This window comes from Camelina sativa, chromosome 11 (assembly GCF_030686135.1).
Source record: "Camelina sativa cultivar CO46 ecotype springtype chromosome 11, ASM3068613v1".
Taxonomy (NCBI): Eukaryota; Viridiplantae; Streptophyta; class Magnoliopsida; order Brassicales; family Brassicaceae; genus Camelina; species Camelina sativa.
The window spans coordinates 27,585,650-27,604,935 of record NC_141890.1 but is presented as its reverse complement, the minus strand read 5'-3'; the positions used below and the strand labels follow the sequence as shown (position 1 = coordinate 27,604,935).

Below are 19,286 nucleotides of genomic sequence, written 5' to 3'. Positions count from 1 at the left end.
TGGTCACTTCAATTGTAATCCTTGGGCGCCCTCCACCCCAGCTAAGAAGCGGCACCACTTCTTCAACATCAAAATCATTAATTATCTTTTTCTTCCCAAAGTTAACCAAACCATCCAAAGCCCATACCATGACATGCACACATTTATGAATAGCGTATGTGTTGTTATCAACATACACAAATTTAATTCACTGAATCAATTCCTTAACTCTAACACGACGCCAAGGAAATCTCTCATAAGCCCCAATATCAAGAACTCGTTTTGCATACTCTAATGGATTCCTGCTAGACCAAGATATTCCCAATATACCAACATGAAGCACAATCAACAGTCCAATCATCTTTATCTATTTAGGAATAAGAGTCCTACAATTTTTTATCGCTACATTCAACTCAAACCAGTTTGGACCAACCCCTACATCCTCCTTTAACTCTTCCCACGATTGATTGTGATCAACATCTACTTTATCCTCCATATCTATCGTTTCACAGTTCAGGTTGGATATGTCTTCATATTCATAAAGAGAAAACCTTATAGGACTCCCTTCAATCAATGACCACATCTTATAGCTTCTCTTTATCGCCAACTGCTGAGTTAATATGTAACACACCATCTTTGCCCACCATACATAGTCACTATCTGCAAGTTTTATGACAACTCCTACTCGTGAATTCTCTCTGATATTCGTGTACACCTCATCCCCAATACACTCCTTCAGAAGTCCAAAAATGGTTAATTTGCAATTATGATGCATGCTCCTTCTCTGTAAGGGTGATTTACCTTCATAATACAACCTTGGAGGGTACCTCTTCTCTGTACTTGATTCCTTTACTGCAAATGGCACACTCACTATACAAAGTTAGTTTATGCAGATAGATATTCTCCATTGTAGTTTGCTACAAATCTTCTTATGTCAATCATATTAATCTATAACATAAGTACATCAAAAAACTCGGTCACACTATATGACAACATAACAGTCTTAATCCCAAAAAGCATCGACAAAGGAGAAGTTATTTTCAAAACACCAAACCCCAAAACTAAACCATCGTCATACTTTAAACCCAATTCACATTTAGACCGACAAGAAAACAAATTTAGTCCCCCAACAATAGAATATCACATGTCATTTTAGACAACAAACACTGAACAAAACATGTGCTCAGCTCTTCCTCCTCTACCCTTCTATCGTATTCGCTATTAACTCCTTTATCAAACCCAATCCCAATCACCGAATTCTATAAGTTAATAAAGAATTCTTTTATATACTAATCATCCGAATTCGATTTCTTTTGTTTTTGTTACCTAATTATAACAAAGTTTTCTCTGAAATCACAAACTTACCTTTTGATTTTTTTCATTACTCTCACCGGTTTTTCGCCGCCGATTTTATCTATCAAAAACACCATTCATTAGATATCACACATAAACAACACTTGAAAAACTATGTAACTCATATATACTCGAATCTTACTCAATTTGGTCATAACACGGATCTCCGCTGGAAAGGCCACCCAAATTTCTACCCAAAACTCCCCTCAAATCCCCACCAAAATCTCCGCCGGAACCCCCACCAAAAGCGCCATCGAAATCACTACGAGAGTAGAGATCACAACCAACAGACTTTAAGTGACACTAGGGTTTCACGATTTTATTTTCTTCTTTCTTCTTTTATTCATTTTTCCTTTTTTTATAAATCAAAATGACATTTCTGTAATAATATGATAAACTATATGGTTGTATATTTTTTTTCAACAAATGTGTACTGTTCTAGTAAGTGAAACAAATAAGGAGCTACTCTAGTAGTAAACCACAATTTATGTCTTAGTATAGTCATTTCTTCTTTATCTCTCGCTTCCGTAAATTATTAGCGTAGTTGCCGATGTATATTCAGTATGTAGATATCTCGAAGAAGGGGACTTACGCCTGGAACATGAGTGCAACGAAATTGATTTAATATATTTGCATGTATAACAATTATCGAACACACTGACATGTAAAAATCTCTTGTTGTAAATGAAATTTCAAAATAGAATGCGTTTTTATTTTATTTGTCATTTTATATAAAATATTTGTGCCAATAGATAATAATCTATTGATATCATTTATCAAACGCGACCCACACTAAAATTGAGATGAGATATAAGCGAAACTAAATATTATACAAGTGACATAAACTATTCAAAAAATTGGCTAGTTGTTTTGAGATAAAGCTTATGTAAAGCAGGAGCTGCATCATCTCAATAATATCATATGCTAAAAATTGTTTCAAATATTGTAGCATACCACTCGAGTAGTCAAGTTATAGTACTGAAACTCATATACTTCATTTCCGATTGCATGAATAAACCAATCCATATATCTAAGAGAAACTACGATGTGCTATATATATGTTGTACATATATAACATGATTGGGTGAGATCTCTTTCTTTCTTTACTTTTACTATTGTTTGTGCAGAGTTAGTTTCTATTGGTTTATGGTTGGTTTGCGTTCATGATTCGGCAGCATACCGAACTGGTTTAGTTAACTGGTATGGCGATATAATTTGCAATTTATTTTTCAAAATACACTAATGCAATTTTGTCTCTTCATCGTATACTTTAAAAATTGAAAGAATTACTCAGATATACTCCAAAAATTAGTTTATTCCTGATATCTACAAATCTTTTAAAAATTGTTCATATGTTTAGTGTCTTGGGTATAATTACAATTTACCCTTTGGTTTATTTTTTTTTTATTTTGATTAAAAAAATACACATCAGCAAACGATTCCACGTCATTATTGACAGTGAACGTCTGATTTATATTACTTCACGGCTGAGTTATAATACTTAAAAGAAAATGAAAGGTCTGGTACATTCATATGACGGTTGAGTTATAATGCTTGGTGGCTGACTTATCACAAGAAATAAACTGAAAGTGAACGTCTGATTTATATTGCTTCACGGCTGAGTTATAATACTTAATGGAAAACGTAAGGTCTCTTAGATTCATATGACGGCTGAGTTATAATGTTTGGTGGCTGACTTATAACAAGAAATAAAATTAAAGTAAACTTGGTGTGCGTTGTTTCTGCATCTATCTGCACAACTCGACACCCTCTATAATCGGTGTTAAATATATATTTGTATTTCTTTACCCAATTACCGGAAACAACAATCACCAGAATTGGATCCATGAAAGAAAATGAATAAGAATGAGGAAAATTAATAAGAATGAGTGTAATTAAGAAGTGAAAAACAAGGAGAAAAACAAGGGGAAGAATAAGGTGAAAAAGAAGGTAGAAAACATGTAAATCTTTCACTTTAGAACCAGTTGAAGAATAAGAATCGAAGGAACGACGTTTCGTATTTCCTAAGAAGATGATGACATGGATGATGTGTCCGAAGTGCCAAGTCAGCCACAAAACGAACATGTAAATCAGCCTAATTAAATCAGCCATCAAACAAGATTATAACTCAGCCGCAGCATGAATACTATTACAGTAATTAAAAAGCAAAAAATAGATGTCAAATCCAGCCGCTTAATGTCATAACTCAGCCGTATCGTTTAATAAGTCAGTCGTAACTGAATGATATTCTAGTAATTAATCTTTCGCTACTAAGTCAGCCGTAAAATGGTCGAGTTGTCCAATAAGTCAGCTTATGACGGCTGAGTTATAGTGCTTAACCATAACTCAGCTGTAACGACATCTCATAAGTCAGTCAAAATTTTGACAACTCAACCGTAACTCCATGTCTAGTGATAACTCAGCCAAAATTTTGACAACTCAACCATTGGGTGAAAACTCAACCGTAACTCAACCAGATTTCTTTAAGTCGGTCGTAACGCTTGGCTGAGTTATGCTCTAAATTAGCCGTCCGCTTTTACTCAAATGTTTTTTCCATAAATCAGCCGCAACATACTGTAACTCAGTCGTCATTACCTCTATAACACGATACGACTAAGTTATTTAATACACGTCAGCGATTTCTGACGTGGCGTTTGACGTGACAATGACATTTTTGTAATTACATTTTTTCTGTAATATAAAACAAGAACACGCTGATTATTTTAAAAATACCCGAAATATCCTAGTAATAAAAATAAGATTTATCTGTTCTGGTAAGATTTATGTGTTCTACTATCTTACAAATTAAAGGCCCTGGATTTTGCCGGACCGACACTGTGCGTAAGTTAAATGTTTTGGTTGAATCTTTCTACAGAGTAATACTAATACATCATCACTTTAGTTGTTGAATGCTAAATGGACAAAATTTAAGAGCCTTAACAAGAAATCTTTCTACAGAGTAATACCTTTGTTTTTGTTTTATTTTTTTGAACTTTTAATTTTCTCAATTTTTAGATGGTGAGACATGGACGTGCGAGAGGTGTTTCTAAAAAGCAAAACATGCATGTGCGAGAGGTGTTAAGATCTCAAATTTTTAGGATAATTTCCTAAACTCTCTCCTAAGGATATGTTAAGATCTCAAATTTAACATATCCTAATTCTAATCGCCTTTTAGGCTTGTTTAGCTATCAAGCTTAACTCAACAATTTCCCCTTTAAGCTTGATGTCACTGCCCTTCACTTCTTGAAATCCAATGAGATCTCTCATATCTTTGAACTTGATTCTTCCTAGCCATTTAGTTAGAATGTCTGCCTTTTGTAAACTCCCGGTAACATGCTTCACATCTATATGCTAGTTTTCGACACACTCTCGTATAAAATGGAACCTCTTGTGAATGTGCTTACTCTTCCCATGAAACACTGGGTTCCTTGTGAGAGCTAAAATTGATCTGTTGTCGATTCGTACTACTGGCTTTTGATTCTCTTCTCCGATGACTTCGCTTAGAAGATCTTGCAGCCATATTGCCTGTTTCGCAGCCTCCGTAGCCGCCATAAACTCAGCTTCGCAGGATGATAAGGCAACAATCTCTTGCTTTTGAGAACACCATGTTATGGGACACTCATTGAAGTAAAACAAGTGCCCTGAAGTACTCTTACCATCATCTTCATCAACATTATGGCTGCTGTCGCTATAGCCGATCAACCCACAAGTGTTCCCTTGCCTGAATCTAAGTCCAAACGTTGTCCTTCTTTGTAGATACCTCAAGACTTGCTTAAGAGCTACTGCATGTGACTCTTTTGGCTCTCGCATGTATCTACTTAGAACCCCAACACTAAAAGAAAAATCTGGACGCGTGTGTAGCAGGTATCTCAGACAACCAATGTTTCTTCTGTATTGCTTCTCGTCTACTGATTTCTCACCTTGTGCTTTACAAAGTTTCAGACCTTGATCCATCGGTATGTGAACATGATTGCACTCTTTCATACCAGTCTCCTCTAGAATTTTAAGTGCATATCTTTCTTGCTTTAGAGTGATTCCTTCCTTGTTTTGTTCGACCTCTATTCCTAGATAGTAAGACAGTAGACCGAGATCACTCATCTCAAACTTTGTTGACATACCTCGTTTGAACTCTAAGTTAGTTCAAGACTAGAACCAGTCACTAACAGGTCATCCACATAGACTGCTAGTACAAGTAGTTTCTCCTTCTCTCGTTTCCTGTAAATAGAGGGTTCTTTGGAGCATTTAACAAAACCCAACTCCTTCAAGATCTGATTTAATTTGTTGTTCCATGCTCGTGCGCCTGCCTTAAGCCGTACAAAGCTTTATGCAACTTGTAAACTTTTTTTTCACTTCCACTTACAACAAATCCTTCGGCTGGCTAACGTAGACGTCTTCCCTTAATTCACCATGGAGAAACGTTGTTTTAACATCAAGATGATGTATCTCCCATCCCTTAGAAGCTGCAAAAGCAATTATGAAACATATGGTTTCAATAAGAGCTATTGGGGCAAACACTTCATCATAATCTATCCCATGTCTTTGAACATAGCCTTTCGCGACCAACCTAGCTTTGTATTTGTTCACACTGCCATCAGAGTTGCGTTTAACCTTAAAACCCACTTTAGATCTATTGGTTTCGAACCATGTGGAAGATCGACCAACGACCATGTTTTATTCTTCTCGATTGAGAGTAACTCTTCTCCACATGCATCCCTCCAAACGGTTAGCTCCATAGCCTCTTCATAGCTCCATGGTTCTTCGGCTAATGTCAACAAAAGTTGTTCACCCTCTAAATCTGCAAGAAGAACACAATCTTCTAAGTAATTTGATAGATTACTTTCTCTAGCTGATCTTCTAAGAGCTACTGGTTGTTGCTCTGTCTCATCATCATCGGAAACCTCAACAATTTCTGGTATCTGTTTCTCTTCCTCCTCGTTGTTTCCATTACCTCTCTCACCACTTGTTATTGAGGTTTGAACAATATGTGGTTCCCTAATACCATTGTTCCTTGTTTCTCCGAACATGAGTTTGAACCCACCAGGTTCACTAGTATCACCTTCGATATTGTTCCACTTCCAACTCCTATTCTCATCGAAAATCACATCTCTACTAACTGTTACTCTTCTTGTTGTTGGATCAAGAAGTCGATATGCCTTTGATCCTGGCTCTGTCCCGAGGTACACTAACGTCTTTGATCTATCATCCAATTTCTTGAGATGTGGTGTCTCTACTCTTGTGTAACCAATACACCCGAACACCCTAAGATGATTGATATTCGGTTTCTTTCCCTTTAGCTTCTCATAGGGTGTTTGTTTGTTCAAAGCTCTAGTTGCGAATCTATTTATTAAATATGTTGCATGCCTCACTGCTTCTCCCCATAGGAAATTTGGAACACTCATGTGCTTAAGAATGCTCCTAGTCATCTCCATTAGTGTTCTATTTCTCCTTTCAACAACTCCATTTTGTTGAGGCGAGTATGGAGTTGTGTCTCTGAATTCCGTTCTTTTCACAAAAATATTTGAACTCAAGTGAAGTGAATTCTCCTCCTCTGTCTGTTCGGAATGTTTTGATTAGCAGCCCCGTCTCTTGTTCAACCGTTGCTTTGAATACCTTGAATCTTTCGAAAGCCTCACTTTTCTCTCTTAGAAGAAGTGACCACATGTACCGTGAATGATCGTGTACCGAGACAAAGATATACTTCTTCTGTGAGGCTGTAGAGGGTGTGAGAGGACCACGAAGATCGCCATGTACAAGTTCCAAGGGTTTTGATGCTCGGAATGATGTAGCTTGGGGAAAACATGTCTTCGTTTGTTTCGCACGCAAACAAGATTCACAAGTCTCCTTTGCAACTTCTATCCTCGGTATACCTATAACCACTTCTTCTTTGACCATCATCTTCATTTTCTCTCGATTAATGTGTTCTAGTCTCTCGTGCCATCGTTCAACATCAGTTGAAACAGAGGTCTGAAGACACTTCATATTCTCAACCTCCATGAGAACCTTGTAGAGCCGGTTTCGCGATCTTGTGGCACTAACAAGTAATTTCCCTTTGTTATCATAGAGAGTTAAAAACTTGTCTCGCATTCGGACTTCACATCCAGACTTAGTTGCATGTCCAAGATTAATGATATTACTTTTCAGCTTTGGTATATAATAAATGTCGGCCAAGACCTTGTCATCACCATTCTTGGTGACGAATAATATAGAGCCTTTTCCCATAATGTCAACTCTTGAGTCATCACCAAACCGGACCTTCCCTGTTATTGTTTCATCCAGATTGTTAAAGAACGCCCTATTGCCAGTCATGTGATTACTCGTCCCGTTATCGAGGTAATGAAGAAGAGAATCACTTAGAGGATCAAGGGAAACTCATGTATGCGAATAATGATTCTCAATCATATCATGAGTCTACAAGCAATAACAGTGGACGAGGTGGTCGCACTTCTGGTAGAGGAAGAGGACGAGGGCGTGGGAGACAGAATTAACGTGGACCTCAAGATAAATCAAGAATTGTTTGCTTTAAATGTGATAAGTTGGGGCACATGGCGTATGATCGCCCTGAGAGGTTGCTAAAACTGCAAGAAATTCATGAGAATGACTGTGATTCAACACAAGAAGCTGAGGAGTTGATGATGCACGAAGTGGTTTACCTCAATGAGGAGAAAGTGAGACCAAAGAAGTACGAGTATCAAACTTAGTGAAACTTGCTCAAAACACTAAGCTCTCTCTCTCTATTAAAGAATTCTCTTATCTCTCTCAAGCTTACAAATCTCTCTCTCTATTGAAAAACCAAAACACGCGGCTTCTATTTATAAGCTTTTAGAATCCTATTTTTCCTTTTCCTTTAAAAGGATAATTTCCTGAACTCTCTCCTAAGGATATGTTAAGATCTCAAATTTAACATATCCTAATTCTAATCCCTTTTTAGGTTTGTTTGGCTATCAAGCTTAACTCAACAATCTCAAGTGATGATACAAGATACCAGAAGAGGTAAACCTTTCCCCATGTTGGTTGTTGTTTGCCAAGAATCAGATTTATCTGTCAAAACCGAGAAAACCCCTACTCAGATTTCTGAACAGTTTTCTTCTTGTGCTAAGTCTCATATTTTTACTGGGGCCTAAGCTAGTTGTTGTTTCGGACCCATAACACTACCAAAACGAGACTCATCAAGACCCAAAACAAAGTAAATGACCTTTCTAATCCTCCCTTTCTTTTACAATTTGGTCGTCGTTTGATATCAATAAATCTTCAAGACATTGTTTCGACCAAAAGAACTCTTGAAGAATACATAGTTTTCTCATTCTATCTTAGGTTTGTGTAGAAACAGGAGATGGCTAGGTTTAGAATGCATTCGTTGAGAATTGATGAAGAATATATAATACTACAATTTAACTCGCCGTACACCACATTACAATCAATTGCAAACGTTTTCTTAATGATCTCATCTGATGTTATTTGTAATCATACGAAATTTGTTTCAAAATTTTGGCACACCACTCAAGTTATAATACTGATGAAACCCATATAATTAATTTCCGATCGCATGAACAAACCAATCAATATCTTTAAACGAAAACCTGATATCCTATTTTTGATGTATGTATATATAACAAAAAAACTGATGAGTGCAGAGTTAGGTTTAGTGATACAATTTCCTGATGAGTTACAAATTTTCTCTAATCTGTTATTATAGAGGAGATTGGTTTGCTCCAAAACATATTACATGTTTTCTGCTTGATAAGGCTGCTTATTTATCTTGTATTCCATGAACTCGATCGTTTTTTATTTATCTCGCTGTTGGAAACAATGCTTCTTCAGATTTAAAGAATAACCCTCTAATTTGATGTGCTATTGAAAAATAAATAAACAACACTTCGTATTCACTACTTTTGTTAACTTATTCCTTTTTAACCAATTAGAATTATCTATACATTATTTCATTTTTAAAATAAATCAAACTAAATTAAAAAGCAAAACAAATTAAAGTAACACAAATTATGTATACTTTTAATTAAGGAAAGTTAAATATTGGTTTGGTTTAGATTTTACAATTAGAACTAAATTATGTGTCGGTTTGGGTTTACAAATGAGGTGATTAGAGTTTAGATTTTACAATTAAAACAAAATTATATGTCGGTTTGGGTTTGCAAATAAAGTGGTTAGGGTTTAGATTTTATAATTAAAACAAAATTATACGTCGGTTTGGGTTTACAAATGAAGTGGTTAAGGTTTAGATTTTACAATTAAAATAAATTATATATCAGTTTGGGTTTACAAATGAGATGGTTAGGGTTTAGATTTTACAATTAGAAAAGTTTACGAATGAGATGGTTAGGATTTAGATTTTACACTTAGAATGAAATTATATGTCGGTTTGGATTTACAAATGAGATAGTTAGGGTTTAGATTTTACAATTAAAATGGAAATATATATTGGTTTGAGTTTATAAAAAAAACCGGTTTGAGTTATGAATTTTATAATAATATATAAAGATTTTGTTTCTTTTTTTAATAAAAAATTGAATAAATAGGTTATTAAATGTATTATGACATGCCAGATTTTTATTGATTAAAATAAGGAGAAGTGAAGTGTTAACTTCTAAAAGTGAACCGAAGAATTGTTCAATTCAAAAACACAATTCCACTACCGAAGATCAAACAAATTTAAACTCAAAATAAACGATTAGACCATTCCACTACTTCTTTTTTTTGGTTAAAAAGACAACTCCACTACAGAATATAATACAAATTTGAACTCAAAACAAAAGAGTTGGTTAAAATTAAACCAAAAAGAAACACAAAACACGTTCTAACAAACTCAAAACTCATATTTTAATTTGCCATTACGTCGTTAAACCACAAGAGAGTTGGTAAAAAATTAAATGGAGAAACAAAAAAACACGTTGTAACAAACTACGTTCTTATCTTCCTCCCTCCCTCCAATCCTAAGCTATTTTTAATTAAAAAATATTTACACGAGAAGTCATATAAAACTTTATAGACAGAAAAATCATTATATCAACTCTCGTTGTTATAATCCAAAATTAAGAACGTACAAAATAATTTATTGTACGGTTAGCACGAACATACAATATTTAACCACGAAAAACTAGTACGGAATATTGAATATTAAGTATCCTAATAATTCAAATATTAAGTAACACACAAAACTTTAACAACTTTTGTTTTTGTTTTAATTAAATAGAAAAGGAAGAAGAATACTATCCTTAGTCTGAATCAGATTGCATGGAGGTGAAGTAGCCTTTAATATAAGGTTGGTCCACGTAGCGTGTACAGCGTGACAAAGGTATCAAACAAAGTTTGTGGTTGCTAATTGTAGACCAACCAGTATTTAAGAGAGCCTTGATTCCTCACCATTTTATCAATACAAGCTTATAACTCTCTCCACATACATTTGCGATCAAACAACTAATCAATCGGAAAATGGAAGGCAAAACTTTGATTCTAAGTGTGCTAGTAATAAGTCTCTTCATGGCACAAATCCAAGTTGACGCAAAGAGCTGCTGTACGTCCAACACTGCTAGAAATATCTATAATACTTGCCGCTTTGCGGGAGCTTCCAGGGAGAGATGTGCTACACTCAGTGGCTGCAAAATTGTTAACGGTTCATGTCCTTACGGATATACAAACGACATTCTCGAAAACTCAGGTAAACTGATTAATATTATGCATTATTAAATGTTATTTGTTATAAGATGGGATAGAGACTTCATTTTGTTCTATTTTGTTTTGTTTTTTTTTGTTTCAAGGTGATGCTGTCAATGAATACTGCAAGGTTGGGTGTACATCCTCTGTGTGCGGTGCTTTAACGACTCTCCAGATTTCCGGTAAAATAAACTCCTCAAACTTATTATCATTGCTATCAACTTTTTTTTTTAAAATAATCGCTAAGAGAATAGATAATCCATTTAAAAAATATTCAGTGATTAGATTCAAGTGAAATCGTCAATGGGGAGCGGTTGAAAAATGTGTCATGGCATGTTCCACAGTCTGCACCAAGGGCTCAATGAATGCAGTTGAAACTGCCTAAACAACCATATCGATGAATATACCACATATATCTTGAGGTGAAGCGTGTGATCGTCATTCACAATGTGTTTTTTTTTTTATGTTTCAATAATTGTCATGTATATGACAAAAAAGTAGAAGGTTATCGATCCCTCGATTGTATATGCCTTCTATTCCATATCGTGTAAATAAATATATATATATATATATATATATATATATATATTGTGTCTTTATATATTTGATCTTCTTCGCTCAACCATTTTCAATTGCTTTCTGCTTAACTAAATTATACGAAATACTATCTAACACTTGACTAAATTATTTTATTAACATTCACAAGAGATTACGCTATAATCTCTATTTTTTTTTTATTGGCTTCTTACTTATTTATTTTAATATTGATACCAAAATGATTTTGGCAAAATCAATAAAAAACCAGAAAAATGTATAACTCAACGAATATAATTATTTTTAATATGGTTTTTTTGGCTATTATATAGACATATATCAAAAAGATGCATAATTATGTGTAAAGAAAAATATCTCTGATGAATAGTATATAGAAAATTTACTAGAATCTCAGATCAATCAAGAAATTACAAATGATGGTTATGGTGTTGGTCATATAACTTACCTATGTTTGTGATTTGTGTGTATCTAATTTTAGTTTTTGTATATTAATATATTAAATTAGTTTCGATTTGTCGAAGCTGGACTATTTTTTCATGCTTCATTATGTATTTTGTAGTGATCGTTCAAGCTGATTTATTTTTCTTATGATGTTTCCGAACTGAATCCAGTTGAATCTTTTCCATATAGTACTTAAGTTGTTTTGAGAATGCTACAAATATATGTAGAACTATTTATGAGGCTTAACAATAAATCACGAATAACTTAACTAATTCAATTAATTTACATTTAATTTCGTGTTGATCTTTGAACGTTCAATTTTTTCCGATTATTTTCTTTAGAATTGTCACTTTTCTTTAAGATTTCTAGTGATCCCCAATTAATGTGAACTTTGAATAAGGTGGTTGTTGCTCCTTTTAGGGTTGTAATGATATCTTCCATCTAGTCTCTTAGCAGATTTGTTTCTTATTGTGGTTAGGCAATTTCCAAGTCCTGGAAATGGTCCTTCTAGCTAGGGGTGCTCTTGGACATCTCTCAAACTACTCAGAATGTGAGACCCAAACCATCATCCCACTAAGAGCCCAACTACGTACTCTAACTAAAATCTAAGCATAACCTGTGTGTGTGTTATCATCACTGCAGTTGTCATCATCACCACGTCAAAGCTAAGCATAACCTGTGTGTGTCATCATCTCTCAAACTACTCGGAATGTGTTTCATCTTACACCTGAAACAACCCATCTCGTTTTTTTTATATATTATAAATTTCTAGTGGTCTTATACCAACTAACAACCTAACATCAATCAATAACAGCAAATAACATAAACAACATCAAGAATCCAATAAATAATTCCAATAATAAATAAGCTACTCCAAACTCTAACAATCCAAAATTTAACAAAGTCAAGAAGCAATCATCAACATTCTACAATGTTCTAACGACTCAACTTTAGCACCCTAACAACAGCTAGACCATAATCAATCAAACCTCTTCATTGTTCTGATTTCACGATAACACCTTGTCTTTACCTGCGTCACAATACAAAAGAGAGGCGTAAGTATTACAAGAAATACTTAGTGAGGTAATCCTCCCATCAACGGGGCTATACACACAAGCAATAAGAACTCTAAGTACAAACAACAATCACAAATAAGTCATATTCAACCAAACCAGAAAGCACATATGACAGTCATCGGTTGTGATCCACTGTCGACTGACACACGGCTCGTGTCGACCGATGCAACGTGGATTTGAATCGACCGACTCTCACCGTGCATCGATCGATGATACTCCGTTGTGTCGACCGATGCACTCCTAGCAACGACTGATGAAATCCTTCGAATCCCTAGTTGTGTCGACCGATGCACCCCTTGTATCTACCGATGCACTACTTGCATCTACCGATGCAGTGTACCGACTACTCGTGAATCCTTGCAACTGCGTCGATCGATGCAGCTGCCCTAGCGCCAATATTCCTTAATGCAGTCTTCGTCGAGATTTGTCCTCCATCACCACAATTCAACCATGAACACATCCACAACAAAAACAAGGCATAGAAAAACATGAAAATCACATCCAACAATGAACCAATCCACCAAAACACAGAGGAAACATAGAAAACTCAGAGATCCTATGCTCAGATAAGCCGTGTTCATGCACTCACCTTGAGAATGACGAATCTGATCTTAGAAGCACCAAAACCACTCCGCAGCAACCCCTAACACCCCCTCAATCAGGGATCTTCACTTCTATAGAGGAAAGCTCTCAAGAACGACACCAAAAACTCACAAAAACTCAATGGAACCTTTCTCTCCTTCTATCACACCCTTTGGAACACAAGAACGGCCAAAACACCCTCACATATGTCGAGCCTACGCCTTTTATACCCGATCATAGGATTTCCAAAAACCAAAATGCAACAAAACGAGTGTTTCACTTAGTGCCTACATCGATTGGTGCACACCTTAAATCGGGGTTCCGGTTCACGGTGTTAAAATTCTCACCCGCCAACAAGAATTCGTCCTCAAATCCCGCAGTACACTACATCCGCCAAGGACCTCCTTGCAACCGTCACCACGGCCCGCACATCATTCGAATGGACTGAACAACATCAACCAATGTTTCCCGTGCAATTATCGCAATAGCCCGCACACCTTCAACTGAAACATCGAGGTCTCCCTCTAGTCAATATACTCACACCCTAGACGTTATTTTCTCACAACTCAGTGCTGCCCCCATCTTCGGTCGCAACCAACAAACCCTGTTGGCTTTCTATCAGGCTATCCGCCTTAAGCTAAGACATCGAGGAAGTTACTCACACCCTCTTCCCTCGCTCCCAGGTAACAACCTTTGAGAGATACCGACTCACTGACGAGTCACGGCCCACAACTACGGTATCCAGGGAGTCTCAAAATCCTGCTCTTGGGTCATCACCCTAGAGCACGCTCTTGGAGAGACATTCAAAGCTAACATACCCCACCCTATGGCCACAAAGTCCATCGGGCTATCCGTATCACATGAGTTGCGCCCACATGGCCTTGAGCAAACGAGTCTGATGCCATCAAGTATCTCCCGACTGGATCTACCTCAATGCTTTCTATTTTAGAAACTTCCCACTTTTAGCATTGCGCTTCACAGAATCATGTATCCCGAACACAACCTCATCTTGGTACTTAGTCGCACAACCAACCACCCCTAAGCGACCAAGTATCAAGAGAGATGCGCTGGAATACTCCATTTCGCTCCAGCCACGCACTTCACTGCACCAACATCTACCACAACAACTGGAACCAGGCTTGACAAGTTCAAGCCGCGACCTGCTTCTCGAACCACTTCTTGAACTTTGCCTTCATCCTCGCCTTTGGCTCCAAGGTCTGCTCCTCAAAATCATCACAGTCCCAAAAGACTCTCATCAAAGGAATCCACTTCCGCTGAAGTTCCTTAACTCTCCTATCGAGAACCCTCACTGGCCCCGCCTCTAAAGTCATGATGGGCTGAAGATCCTCGGGAATCTTAGCCAACATTTGATCATCCTTGTGAAGACAGTTCCTCAGCATCGACACATGGAACACCTTATGGAACGCACGCATGACATCTGGCAACTCCAACCTATATGCAGCTGGTCCTACCCGCTCAACCACTTTGAACGGATCCATGTACCTCAGACTCAACTTAGTATCAGTCAAAGACCTGTTCGAACCTTGCAACATGGCCATCTCGAGGTACACTCTATCACCCACCTGAAACTCAAGATCCTTCCTCCTCCTATCAGCATAACTCCTCTGTCGATCCTGAACCTCCCTCATGTTCATCTTTAGAACCCGAATCTTCTCGGAGGTCTCTTGAACAAAATCTGCACCATAAATGCTCCTCTCCCCCATACAACACCTCATAAGGGGTCATCCCATTACTCGCCTGGTAACTGCTGTTGTGAGCAAACTCTACCAAGCTCAAGTGATCTGCCTGATGACCACCCCAATCCAGCATGCATATCTTCAGTAAATCCTCAAAAGTCTGGATCATCTCTCCGACTGACCATCCATCTGAGGATGATAGACTCTACTCATATGCACCGTCATACTTATCTCTGCTTGAAATCCCCTCCAAAACACCGAAGTGAACTTAGAGTCTCTGTTAGACACGATACTTGCAGGCACACCATGCAATCTGACTATCTCTCTCATATATTTTCTAGCCAAAACCGCTCCATCGGTTTTCTTGATGGCCAGAAAGTATGCAGACTTAGTCAACCGGTCCACATTGACCCTAATCGCATCAAAGATTTGCGACACTAACAATCCTACCACGAAGTCCATCGTGATCATATCCCATTTCCACTCTGGAATGGGTAAACTCTGCAATAAACCACCTGGAACCTGATGTTCAATCTTCACTAGCCAGCAAGTGTCGCACTTCGCAACCTAGTCGGCTACATTCTTCTTCATCTCAACCCAATGATAATACCACTTGAGGTCCTGGTACACCTTTGTCGTTCCTGGATGAATAGAGAATTTGCTTGAATGAGCCTCTCTTAGTATCTTTTGCCTCAGACTCTCATCCTTTGGCACACAAACCCGACCATGCACTAGGATAGTCCTATTAGCAGAGACCTGATACTATGAACCTGCAGCCTTAGAGACATTCACCAGCCCCACATCACTTTCTTGATCTAACCGAACCATGGACAACAAGTCAGCTCTATCAGCTGCCTCCAAGCCCAAAGGCTCCTGTGAGATAGCATATAGCCTTAATGCAGTAATCTCACTCACTAATGACTCCATGTCATGCTCCTGAACCGAAGCCGCCCGCTTTTGACTCAAAGCATCTGCAACCAGGTAAGCTCTACCATGGTGGTAAGCTATCTCCAGATCATAGTCTGCTACTAACTTCATCCAACGCCTCTGTCTCAAATTCAGCTAAGGCTGAGTGAAAATGTACTTCAAGCTCTTATGATTTGTAAATACCTGGACTTTTTTACCCTTGAACCCGTTTGGGCTAGATTCACCTTCTATTTACAAGAATTCGCCAAACACTTTAATGAATGTGAAAGAGATGTTCCTTGGAATTGCAAGTCTTTACTTTTAGTTGGAGGATGAACTAGATTGATGCATGGTGATAAGCATAGAAAAATATTTGTAAGTATGTTGATTGATTTTAGCACTGTTAAACTATCTTTAAGGACCATAGCTTGAATCCTTCGCTTAGCTCAAAAGGTTATGAGTCCCATTTTTAACCCTCATCCTCCTACTTCCTTGCTAGAGGACTAGCAAGATTTAAGTTTGGGGGTCTGATAACTCTCTAATTTACATGTTTTAAGCACCCCTTTTTGTCCATGTTTTGCATTGTTTTTACCCTAACCTTAGCATTTTTAGGTCATTTACTGTAGGAATCCACATTTAGGCCATTTAGGGTGTTGCATTCTTGCATTTGCATATTTTGGATGAAAACAAGTGTTTAAGAGCCGAAAATGGGGAGAAACAAGGTCAAATCCGAGCATGTACACGAAGGAGCTATGGAGCAGGAAGAACAGTCCGAACACCAACCTGATCGAAGAGGATCTAAGAACAGAAAGAACAACCCGAGGACCTACCCGAAGAGCAACCCGAGCTCATCCTCGTGCACCCCATCGAGCAGACCCTCAGGCAGGACTGGTAAGCAAGGGTTAATGGGTTTCCATATATAAACCCCCCCCTCTTCTTCCTCTCGCCCTAGCACGCCGCAGACCCTCAGAACAGAGAGCGAGAGCTTCTGGGAGAGAAACTGAACGACTCAAACACTTTCTCTACTTTGTTAGGATTTAATTTCGTTTCTTTTTGCATTTTGATTCTATACTCTTCTACTCTACTTCTATTTTTAATACAATGTAATTTTCGTTTATCTATGTTTTTATGTTTTCTGCAATGAGATCTGAGTAGTGAAGTAAGGTTTCTAGGAATGGGATAGACGATTTTCTGTTCTTGATCGGTTAGGATGTCTTAGCTTGGTTGTTTATGTTTTATAAATTCCCTTCTAGATTGGTGTTCTTAATCCTATCAACAAACCGAGAGGGTGAGATTAGATCTAGGGTGTTTTACCATCGAGAGGTGTAGATGAAATGTTTAAATCAATCCATGCTAGAGATTTACTCACTTAACCTAAAAGATTAGATGAGTAAGGGGTTTATTGACAATAATGAATCGGTTTGTATTGCCTGCTTAGTCATGTTTCTCCAACAAGAGTTGGGTAGGGGAGTGATTAAGGTTGATTGTTTCTGATAACAGGTTTTTTCACCCAGGGTATCAATTCCCTATGCAGTTGTAGTACAAAGGGTTATCAATCAAAATGGTTGTTATGCTAGCAGATAGGATGCAATCAGAAGCAGGCAAGTCAAGCCAAGCAATAAATGGTTTTGTCTAACAATCCTAAAATAATAAAAGAAAAGAATATAAACAAGGAACCACACGACCTAAGCACTCGATGCAAGCATTCTAAGTACAGGTTCGGGTAGGGTCATCGAGTAAACAAGGAACGTATGAACAGCTCGAAGGGTTACTCGAAGCAGGTGATCGTGTGCCTGTTCGGGTAAGGGTTCGAGTGATGAATAAAAATGAAAGCAATTAAAATACGAAAGCTTCTAAGGATGGGGTAATCGACTCCTAAGTGTTCCTGACCAATACAGATGTCTTACATACCTCAAGCAAATATTCACTAGACAATGAATCTCTAAAATCTCGTTAAAACACTCTCGTGATAGAAACAATCAACCTTGATCACTCCCTACCCAACTCTCGTTGGAGAAACATGACCAAGCAGGCAATAAGAACCGATTCATTATTGTCAATAAATCCCTTACTCATCTAATCTCTTAGGCTAAGTGAGTAAATCTCTAGCATTGGTTAATTGAAGCATTTCATCTTCACCTCTAGGCGGTAAAACACCTTAGATCTAATCTCACCCTCTCGGTTTGTTGACAGCATTAAGAACCCCAATATAGAAGGGAATTTATAAAACATAAACAATCAAATTAAGACATCCTAACCGATCAAGAACACAAAATCATCTATCCCATCCCTAGAAACTTTACTACACTACTCGGAAATCATTGCAAAAGACATAGAAACAAGGATAAACGAAACTTGCATTGTATTGAGAGATAGAGTAGAGAAAATAGAGTACAAAGTAGAAATCTCAAGAAATAACAAAAAGATATAAAATAAATCCTAACAAAAGTGGAAAAGGGTTTGAGTCGCTCTAGATCTCTCTCAGAAGCTCTCGCTCTCTGGTTTGAGGGTCTGCGGCGTGCTAGGGCTAGAGGAAGAAGAGGGGGGTTTATATATGGAAACACATTAACCCTAGCTTCCCAGTCCTGCCCGAGGGTCTGCTCGATGGGGTGCACGAGGATATGCTCGAGTTGCTCTTTGGGTAGGTCCTCGAATTGTTCTTTCTGTTCTTGGATCATCTTCGATCGGGTTGGCGTTCGGACTGTTCTTCCTGCTCCATAGCTCCTTTGGGTACATGCTCGGATTTGACCTTGTTTCTCCCCTCTTTCGGCTCTTAAGCACCTTTTTCATCCAAATTATGCAAATGCAAGAATGTAACACCCTAAATGGCCTAAATGTGGATTCCTACAGTAAATGACCTAAAACACTAAGGTTAGGATAGAAACAATGCAAAATATGGACAAAAAGTGATGATTAAAACATGTAAATTAGAGAGTTATCAGTTTCTATCACGAGAGTGTTTTAACAAGATTTTAGAGATTCATTGTCTAGGGAATATTTGCTTGAGGCATGTAGGGCATCCATATTGGTC

At 37.5% G+C, this 19,286-nt stretch overlaps 2 protein-coding genes and 1 pseudogene across 3 annotated transcripts; 1 reads left to right on the top strand and 2 right to left on the bottom strand.

Annotated features, from left to right (window-relative positions):
* The window catches only part of LOC147934493 (uncharacterized), an 852-nt pseudogene extending 25 nt beyond the window's left edge, over positions 1–827 (bottom strand).
* A 9,877-nt stretch (positions 828–10,704) lies between these two features.
* LOC104724201 (thionin-like) lies at positions 10,705–11,601 on the top strand. Of its 2 annotated transcripts, none has more exons than XM_019232449.2 (3): positions 10,705–11,002; positions 11,103–11,180; positions 11,284–11,601. In XM_019232449.2, the coding sequence occupies exons 1-3, from the start codon at positions 10,777–10,779 to the stop codon at positions 11,361–11,363; spliced, it is 384 nt and encodes a 127-aa protein (XP_019087994.1). In that variant the 5' UTR covers positions 10,705–10,776; the 3' UTR covers positions 11,364–11,601. The 2 variants fall into 2 exon arrangements, with proteins under 2 accessions (XP_019087994.1, XP_019087995.1); XM_019232450.2 differs by having other exon boundaries at positions 10,706–11,002; positions 11,277–11,601.
* Positions 11,602–15,916: 4,315 nt separating this feature from the next.
* On the bottom strand, positions 15,917–16,387 carry LOC104728309 (uncharacterized). The gene is made up of 2 exons (XM_010447307.1): positions 16,142–16,387; positions 15,917–16,054 (listed from the first exon to the last, which is right to left on the bottom strand). Exons 1-2 carry the CDS (start codon positions 16,385–16,387, stop codon positions 15,917–15,919), a joined length of 384 nt encoding a protein of 127 aa, XP_010445609.1.
* Between the last annotated feature and the right edge of the window lie 2,899 nt (positions 16,388–19,286).